The sequence below is a fragment of the Meleagris gallopavo genome, chromosome 10 (assembly GCF_000146605.3).
Source record: "Meleagris gallopavo isolate NT-WF06-2002-E0010 breed Aviagen turkey brand Nicholas breeding stock chromosome 10, Turkey_5.1, whole genome shotgun sequence".
NCBI classification, from domain to species: domain Eukaryota; kingdom Metazoa; phylum Chordata; class Aves; order Galliformes; family Phasianidae; genus Meleagris; species Meleagris gallopavo.
Window position 1 is genome coordinate 18,646,598 of NC_015020.2, and position 9,078 is coordinate 18,655,675.

General features: G+C 47.3%; 1 protein-coding gene across 1 annotated transcript; it reads left to right on the forward strand.

Moving 5' to 3' along the window:
- The first annotated feature begins 14 nt into the window (after positions 1–14).
- On the forward strand, positions 15–7,489 carry LOC104912413 (interleukin-23 receptor-like). The gene is made up of 6 exons (XM_010716022.2): positions 15–285; positions 923–1,006; positions 2,616–2,666; positions 3,623–3,719; positions 4,692–4,782; positions 5,237–7,489. The coding sequence occupies exons 1-6, from the start codon at positions 66–68 to the stop codon at positions 5,861–5,863; spliced, it is 1,170 nt and encodes a 389-aa protein (XP_010714324.1). The 5' UTR covers positions 15–65; the 3' UTR covers positions 5,864–7,489.
- The last annotated feature ends 1,589 nt before the right edge of the window (positions 7,490–9,078 follow it).

A 9,078-nucleotide genomic window follows, 5' to 3' on the forward strand; every position in this document is an offset into this window, starting at 1 on the left:
CCCCCCAGCCCTTACCCCCCTCCAGCACAGCACCCTCCAATCTCACTGCTTCACTACAGGTCCCTATGCCACCTCCTCTCTTCGCAGCCTTCCCACCACCGCTGGCTGTGGATGTGCAGCACAAGAACCAGAGCACCATATCCGTGGCCTGGCAGCCCCCCCGGCACAGCAGGATCCCTCCTCTCTGGTTCATAGTGGAGTGGGTTTGTACAGCTCCGTACAGCCACGAGGAAGAGTTCTTTTGGAAGAAAGTCCCAGGCCAGGACACCCACACTTACATCCAAGGTAAGATATCCAAGGGTCCTTTTTGCTGTTGGGTGTAGATTGTCAAGGTGTTGTAATACCAATATTTCATTTGGAACTGAGCCCCCGCCCACTTGATTTTGGAGCATGGAAGCATTCAAGAGTGAAGTGATAGAAGACTTGAGGGCACCCAGTGGCATTTGGTCCCACAGGTGAAGGCCAGGAGGAAAGAAGAGGCAGAGAAAGAGAAGGAAGAGATGAACGAGATGGCAGGGAGTGAAAGTAGGGTTATCCCTGGAGCTTGTGAAAGCACAGAAATACAGATGTGCATTTATACAGAGAGAGAGGGCAAAGCACTTGATGTAATGAGGCTGTAACTTCAGCTCATCTCCTCACCCTGTAACGGCCAGGGCTCATGGCCTTGCAATGGCCAACCTGCGAGCCCAGCAGCAGCGAGATCTCAGACCTGTCCCACCTGTCTCCTGGTTCCCACCTTCATTCCGGCGTTGTTGGCTTCAGGGTACCTCCTAAACAGTTATCTGGCCAAGCCTTTGCTCTTTCATGTGTAAACCCCACACCTCCTCTCCTTTCACTGCTCTATCAGAAGCTCTTGAGCAAATCCACAGCTTTAGTAGCAGCTAATAGATAGAACTTAAAGGCAACTATTGCTTCTTTCCAGAGGACGCAGCAGCAGGAAGCCACATCAACGTGTCGGTGTATGCAGCCTACCCAGATGGAGTGAGCAAACCAAGCTCGGGCCACGGTAAGCTCAGTGTGTAGAAGTGCTGCCTGCTGTGGTGGAGCTGCAGAGCTCAGCTCGCTGGTATCCTCACAGTCTGCCAGCTTTGTAGTTTTAGAAACAAGAGGTAAAAGCCTGCCGTGGACCAGAGAGAAGAGCAAGGTCTAGAAGGAAATCCTTTGGCTGCAGGACACACCGGAGACTTTAACACGCCTGCTTGAAAGCCTTTTCTAGCTGATACTCTTTGCTGTCATGCACAGATCTCTAACAGCGCACCTGAGAATTGCATCTTTCTCTACAAAATACACCACTGGAGTTATTCTCCCTTTTTGGGATAGAACAGATGAGGTTGCTGCTTTCCCTATTTGGCAGTTGTTAAAGTAAAGACGAAACAAACCCAACTTTGACAGAGAACTGGCCAAGCTGCAGCCAGTCTCATCTCACCTGGAGCTGGATGCAGGCAGGCTTCAGTTCTGGAAAGTATTTCATATCAAATAGGGATGGGCCAATTAAAAGAGACAGTAAGAACAATCTCCAGCAATGTGTGTAGGCTGTGACAGTCCTGAGGAGCTGGACATCCTGATGGCCCTTTCCTAAGGCAGAACAAGCCATGCAGAGCCCAAAAGCTGAGTGCAGAAGGCACCTCCCAGCTCCCCCAGAGCTGTTCCGCAGCTAAATGTGCCAGTGTGACACCGTCCCTCCGCAAGTGCTTCATTCCAGTGCTGCTGAGCTGTTGGCTCAGACACTTTCCTTCCACAATTCCATATAATCAAGGGCTGCTTTGTAATGCAGAGCTGAGTGGGCTCTCCCTCTAAGCGTGCTCTGTGTGCTGGAATTGAAGTACTTGCTAGGAAAAGCATTTATCTCAAATCTACAAAATTAAAGACCTTTTCCATGATTTCTTGCCCCTGATTTTTGCTAGTGCTAGAATTGTGTTACAGCTTTGCTGAAACAGCTGCAACATTAGCCGGGTCAGCTCAGGTCAAAGCCCAGTGCCAACTTGGTGACATGAAATACAGTTTGACCCAGGGCTGACGTTGCTGCATACCTCTCTGGTACAGTACCATGTAGGCAGAGCAGTGTGGAAGGGAGAACTGCACACGGACAGCTTTACAAAGCAACAAAGGCTTTCCCTGTGGGTTTGTGCTGGTCCTTATGGAGCTGGTGCAAAGCAGAATTCGGATGGGGCGTTTCTCCTCCATGCCTGCATGGCTTTGCCAGGCCTAGACAAGCTCAGTGCGTTGACCACCACTCGTTGGTTCATTAAAGTACTGTGAATCCCAAGTGGTTTTCACTCCTTTTCGTCCAAATCAGTCTGAACTCACAGATCAGTAACTCCTGTAGAAATTACCAGGTGGACTCAAGTGGCCTATGAGCCCAGGATGTGGTGCTGGGTATTCTGAATGGTCTCAGTCAGCTCCGAGCAGTGTGACTGCAGATGAGGATGTTGGCTGCATCCTTATCAATGCCAGTCAGCCTGAGCACGATCAGCCTGTAGTTCTTGCAGAGAGGCACGATGTTTCTGGAAGCCCTTTTTTCTAAATAATATGAATAAAACAAACAATAGCTTCTACTTCACCCACTGTACTCCTATAAATGAAGCGATGGGCGTTTTTTCCTCTCTCTGCTGCAGTTTCTTTGGAGGACCAGATGTTGGACATCATCTACCAGGAGGCTTCGCATGGTAAGAGCAGAGTATTTCAGCCTTGGTAAGCGAATTTCTGCTTGAGCAGAAAAGTTTTGGCCAGAGCAGCGAATGTGGCATCTGGAGATATAGAAAAGGAGAAAACTCCACATACTTTGGAGAGCTCAGAGCCAGAAAAGCGATTTTCACTTGACAGGAAAGTAAACCACATAGTGAGAAAGTAGTGAGCATACTGAGCAGAACATGCATCACCCTGCAATTTAAGCTGTTTTCTTGTGAGACATGTAATAAAATGTACATTCCAAAATATTGGAGGTAAGAAAACAAGGAACATAAAAGATCATGGAATCACAGAATGGCCTGGGTTGAAAAGGACCAATGCTCATCTAGTTTTAACCCCCTGTTATGTGCAGGGTTGCCAACCAGCAGACCAGGCTGCCCAGAGCCACGTCCAGCCTATGAAAAAGGAATGTTAGCAGATACAGTAGTGTGACAGTGACTGACTTCTGCCCTTACAATCCGAGCCAAAGACTTTTTTAAACTTTTCCCATCTCTTTTTCTAACTGCAATAGTGTTTTGCATGCATTCTGGTAAAGGTTATGCTATGATCTGTTTCAGTATTTAAAACAAAACCGATGTGAACTGAAAAATTCACTTGAGCATTTCTGGAAGGTACCTCTGCGTGGGAAATGGTTAAACACAATGACCACACTTCTTAGAATTACTTGCCTACAGCTCCCATCTGCCCAGAAAAGGGCCCTCACTGCTCAGCCTGGTGCTTCATGGCCTCCAGCTTTAAATGCAGGGCGTTCTTCCTGCAGGCCATCAGAACTGTGAGGGTAAACCTGTAGGGATGGCAACAGGAATGTGAGGAGTTGAGTTCAGCGTGACCGATTGTGGATGCACAATTATGCACAAGTGAGGAATCGGACCACAAGACGCCGTCTTTAAGCTGCCTGATTAATTTTTTTCCCTCTTTATCCTTTTTTTTTCAGATGATGACATCAGGTTTTTCCTGGGAATGGGTGTCAGTGTGATCATATTATCTGTGGCTCTTGTAATTCTGATGTTGAAAAAATCAGCTAGAAAAAGGTATCACTTTTGTCACATTTTTTTTCCTTATTTCCAACTCATGCTTTTCTTCCAGAATACTTTAAGGTTAACTACAGAAACGGATCCTTTCCCCTGTGCTCTGCTCTCCCCGAGGGCAGCTCCACCCATTGATCACACTGCTGCAGAAAAGGATGTCCGTGAATTCCACAGTGTGGTAGAAAACAACTGAAAGAGCGAAAATCATTCCCCCATTGAAGCTAGGCTTAGGGACACGTGATATATTGTTATTATACATTTCCAGGGGGAGTGATAGAAGAGAGAGGAAAAACACAACTCTCTATGTAAGTTTTGTACTAGAATTTGGTTCTGTTACTTTCGAATGTGGAGAGAATGCTGTCCCTTGCAGGGTCTGTTGGCTGCCCCTCACATCTGCACCCTGGGACTGGCAGAGACTGGGGAGTGTCACACAGTGTGACATTATCATAGAATCACAGAATGGCCCGGGTTGAAAAGGACCAATGCTCATCAGTTCCAACCCCCTCTGTGTGCAGGTCACCAACCAGCAGCCCAGGCTGCCCAGAGCCACATCCAGCCTGGCCTTGAATGCCTGCAGGGATGGGGCATCCACAGCCTCCTTGGGCAACCTGTTCCAGTGCCTCACCACCCTCTGGCTGAAAAACTTCCTGCTAATATCCAACCTAAACCTCCCCTGTCTCAGTTTAAAACCATTCCCCCTTGTCTTATCACTATTATGCTGAGCACCCTCCACCACTGCCACAAATGGAACCCAGAGCAGCAGCACGGAGAGCTGGAGAGTTAAACCTCAAATGGGAAAAGCTTCCTGGACAGGGGTTTGTAAACCCAATGCTTCCCAGCCCTCCACAAAGGCCAGGAGTGATCAATACACTTGGAGTTCCCCCACCATCCTGGGGACAATTTCATCCAGAACAAACAAGTGAATGCCTAACAAAATAGACTAACTCTTTTTTTCTCTTTCTTTTTTTGATGAAGAACTAAGGCAGCAGTGGCACTGGTCTTACCAAAATGGCTGCTTGAAGATTTCCCCCACGTGGAAAACAGCAGGGTGATAAAGTCCTTCCAGGTAATTGCACCACTGCATCCCAGCTTTTTTTTCCACTTACAGATACTTAGATGGAAAATCACTCTGTAGGTGTGAGAAATATGGACACAAAAAGAGTTCAGCCCTATGGGATGTAGAACTCAGAGAATCCTTTTCCTCCCATTTGCACTGTGCACAGGAGCCCAGCTTAGCTTGATCTCTAGACCTTGTCTCGATATAAATTTCATGCAGTAGAACTGAATCAAGCTGACCTTGAGGTGCCCACGTAAGCATGGAGATGCACAGCTCTTCTGTCTGTTCTCCACATCTCTCTGGAGTCTGCTTTGTGGAGGGGATTAGAGGAGAGAGGAGGAGAGGATGCTGAGATGAAGACCAAGAAGTCATTGCCCCATTTCCTCCTTGTAATCCTCCCGTGATATCACTCCTATTGGTAACATTTGCCTGTTTGTTAGTGCAATCATCCTTTTTTTTCTAGGAAAAGAGTGAATTCACAAGCAGCATTTTCAGTGGGCCGTTCCTGGATAACAGTGACCCCACAATTACGGAGATACAGGAGCTGTCAGGGCACAAGAAATACAAGAACGTGAACATCAAAAAGGAACCCAGCAGTGTGGTCCCTGAGAACGTGGAGCAGCCACAGAGCTCAGCACCTCCCCATAACACGGCCACGGAGCAGGTCGGTGACTACAAACCCCAAATCTCTGATGCAAACACTCTGGGATATGTAGCTGCCAACATTGGCCTAATACAGCCCTACACACCGGCTCCAGAACCAGAGACAAGTATTTTCTTCAGAGACTACAGCAGCCCTTTCAGCTACCTGTGGGATGCTCAAGGAGCTGAAGGGCCCCAGATCTGCCTGCTGGATAAGATCAACCTGGTTTTAAACAACGACAGAAGTGGGCAAAACCACGCGTTCAGCTCTGCCCAGGAGGAACAGAACGCGCTTTTGGAAAACCAGTGGGAAAAAACACTGTACAGTGAAGGAGTTCAGGAACAAACCTTGGTTCCAGATGAGCTGGTTTCTTGCTTGAGGGCAATGAATGGAGGATCTGTGGATATTCAGACCTGCTTTCCGCAGAGCATCGGAAGATTGTTTTGAGAGAAACTGTGATGAAAAGCCCACAGACTTGTGGCAGTCTGATCGTGACACATAGCTGCCTTTGAGATTTCAAACATCACAGCTGGAACAAAACTCCAGATCTGAAACTCTTCACCTTAACCGACCACAGATAGCTTTTGGATGCCTTGGCCAATAATATATCGTTTTAATTTTACCTCATGTTTTTACAAACACAAAAATGTGAGCTTGGATTCCTGTAGGAACTGAAATACAAAGCAGGTGACTCTTACAGGATGCATTCTGCTTCAATTATTAGCCTAAGGCACTCTCTTGTTAAATATACAGAACATGTAATACCTGGAGCTGATTGCCTTCAAGATGGATAAAACCTTCCCTGAGGTATTCTGGCTGAACTGTGTGAAATAGCTTGGGATCACCCACAATGAAGAGACACTACAATGAGGACAATTTACACATCTTGCAGCAGCCGTGGATACCATACGAAATCTTTTCTGTTTGACAGAATAGCCCAATTTCATTTTCCTTTCCATTCAGTAAGAAAAAAATACATCAGGTAAGAACAAAGCTTCATCGTCTTGGTCTGCCAGCCCCATTGAAAATCTCTGTCTGCATTTGTCACTGGGCAGATTCTTCATTTTGGATGAAGGATTCATCACCTCACGTCAGTTTGTCTGCGGTTTGGTTTTGCTGCTCTGTCAGAAGCAGAACATGGCAGAGAGAAATGGCATTTGTTCAGTGCATAAGAGGAAATTTGGATCTTCTGAGATGCAGAAAACAAAATATCAGAGTCTCCTTCTTGCTGAGTGGTCTTGAAAGCAGTTAAAGGTTTGCCCAGGATGTCAGAGGTAGCCTTGCAAGATGGCTACCCTGGGAATGTGAGAGGTTGGGTTATTATCACCTCTTTGACTGATCACCCCAACCTTTTCAGGAAACACTTGAGATGCTCTGAAGGAATAGAAGCATAAAAGAAGTTTACTATGCCCTATGAAATGGCTGGGCATTCCATGAGCAATGCTCTCCCTAAGGTTTGTTCTACTGGTTCTTCTCTCTTACCTCTTATCACAGCAAAGACTGTTTTTGTGCCAGAGCTGCGTGCTCAGGGTGGGCAGGAGTTAGTGCCATGCAGCCTCTGGATGGGGCTCAGGGTGGAGCAAGGGGAGGGCAGTGGTCCTGCAGCCTCCTCCATGCTGCTCAGAGCAGGACTTGGGCACTGCAGCACTGCTAGCAAGAGGTAGCACAAAGGAGCCTCTGAAGTACCAATATGTGTGACTTCCACTCACCGAGGAGTCTGTGCATCTTACACAGCTCAGGGTAACGGAGCTGGCTGTGCACGTTGCAGGGAACACACGCAGGGGATGTATTTCGTAAGACTGACATTAACAAAATGGTAAAAAGAAAAAAAAAAAGGAAAAAAGATCACCTGACAGTGCATTACCAAACCGAAGGCTGTAAAATAGTCATAGCAAGACTCAGAATGCTTTTATAAGACTTACAAAGCTAATACAAATGCTAACCTACATGTAATTAGTCGTCTAGTATTACCCACTTGATGACTGTTGGCAGCAAAACCTGGAGATTGTAATTTTCCTTTTGAATGTTGCCAGGCAATGCATGTTTTTCTCTAACAGCTATTGCACAAATCAATCAGTTTTGTCACTTAGTCCCGGACACCTTCAAGCCAAAATAGTTGTGTGCTGTGGTTGCTTCCTCTTAGCAGTCAAGAGCTCTGCCATCTGTCACTTACATTCACGGAGCAGCATGTCACCTAAAAAGATGGGATAGGTTTGTTCTTAAGAAGTAAGTAGCAAAACTGTCTCCAAGCCTGAAATGTCACTCTCACATGTAAGCTAGTCTAAAATTAGTGATTGCTGCCTGTGCAGGAAGGAAACCGTAAGAGAACAGCCACATACAATCAGCAGCCAAAATGTGAGGTGTGGAAGGTATTTTTTTCAATGTCCACATCCTGAGAGTCGAGCTGCCTGTGTTACCTGAGCTACCACAACACGTGGGGTGTTTCCTGCTGCGCGGAAATGCTCATCCTTTCAAATACCAGGACCGAAAGCGTGGTCTTACCTTGCAGCTCGCTGGCTGAGGGCTGCCACGCTAGGAGAGATACCTGAGAGTATTTCAGTGGTCAGGAGGAGGTCGGCCCCTTCCCTGCCGAACCCATCACACGCGGCGGTTTGGGGCTGAAACCTTCACCCCTCTCTCACTGCGCGCACATTGACGGCAGAGCTGCCTTCAGTTTCACTGGGGCGGAAGGATTTGTCTCTTTACACGGCTGAATGCTGCAACCAAAAAAAACGGGCAGCTTACCAGGAGCAAATGGAAGAAGGAGGACAAAAAAATGTGCACTACAGCTCCCTCTCTCCCTTTTAACCCATGTAGATGGTGGTAACGGATTAGGTCTGAAGATGCCTTGTTGCTTCCTCTGGCAGCGAGAGCTTTGGGGCGTGAGAACAGCTGTCATTTTGTCAGCAGCCCAGTGCCATGTCATGACCTCAGCTTCATGTTTGACTTGTTAGATTTGCTCTTCGCTCCGCTTTTTGTCTCTGCCTGCTTTGACCTTACAAAGGCCTTTTCGTCAGGCCCGGGCCTTCTTTCCACTAAGCGCAGTACTTAGTGGTAAAACCCAGCATCCTGAGTGCCAGGAATTGAAGTAGCTGCCGTGCAAGCACAACACCAAGATCCTCGTAACGGGAAACCTTGAATACATGGATGGCTCAGCAGTCGTAATCAAATAACAGTGGCACTCTTAACACACTTATTTTAGCATCTCCAGATTCACCCCTTCCCCAAACATGACGTGCTCTCTAATTCTTGGTATTTGTGTTTTCAAAACCTTTTTCTAAGCTTGCTTATGTTGTTGGCAGTTGTATTGCGTGCGGTGAGTTCCATGGGTTATTTACCAGCGTGGCAGCGAGTTGCATAGGTTCTTCACCATAACTGTAACATGGGCTCTGGTACTTTGGAGACACACAGAGGAACCGTATGCTGACTAGTGTCCTACACATAGACCATATACACCAACAAGCACCGATCTCTCACATAACTATCACTGGTCTGCGTGGGACTGCAGAGTCGTCTAAACATAGAATGGCCTGCGTTGAAAAGGACCACAGTTCTCATCTCATTCCAACCCCCTGCTGTGTGCAGGTCACCAACCAGCAGCCCAGGCTGCCCAGAGCCACATCCAGCCTGGCCTTGAATGCCTGCAGGGATGGGGCATCCAC

Bases quoted from the DNA above. Each gene is read 5' to 3' on its own strand.
- LOC104912413 (XM_010716022.2), top strand. From the start codon at position 66: ATGCCACCTCCTCTCTTCGCAGCCTTCCCACCACCGCTGGCTGTGGAT. The intron at 286-922 runs GTAAGATATCCA...GCTTCTTTCCAG, and splicing joins CACCCACACTTACATCCAAG to AGGACGCAGCAGCAGGAAGC. The intron at 3,720-4,691 runs GTATCACTTTTG...TTTTTGATGAAG, and splicing joins AAAAAATCAGCTAGAAAAAG to AACTAAGGCAGCAGTGGCAC.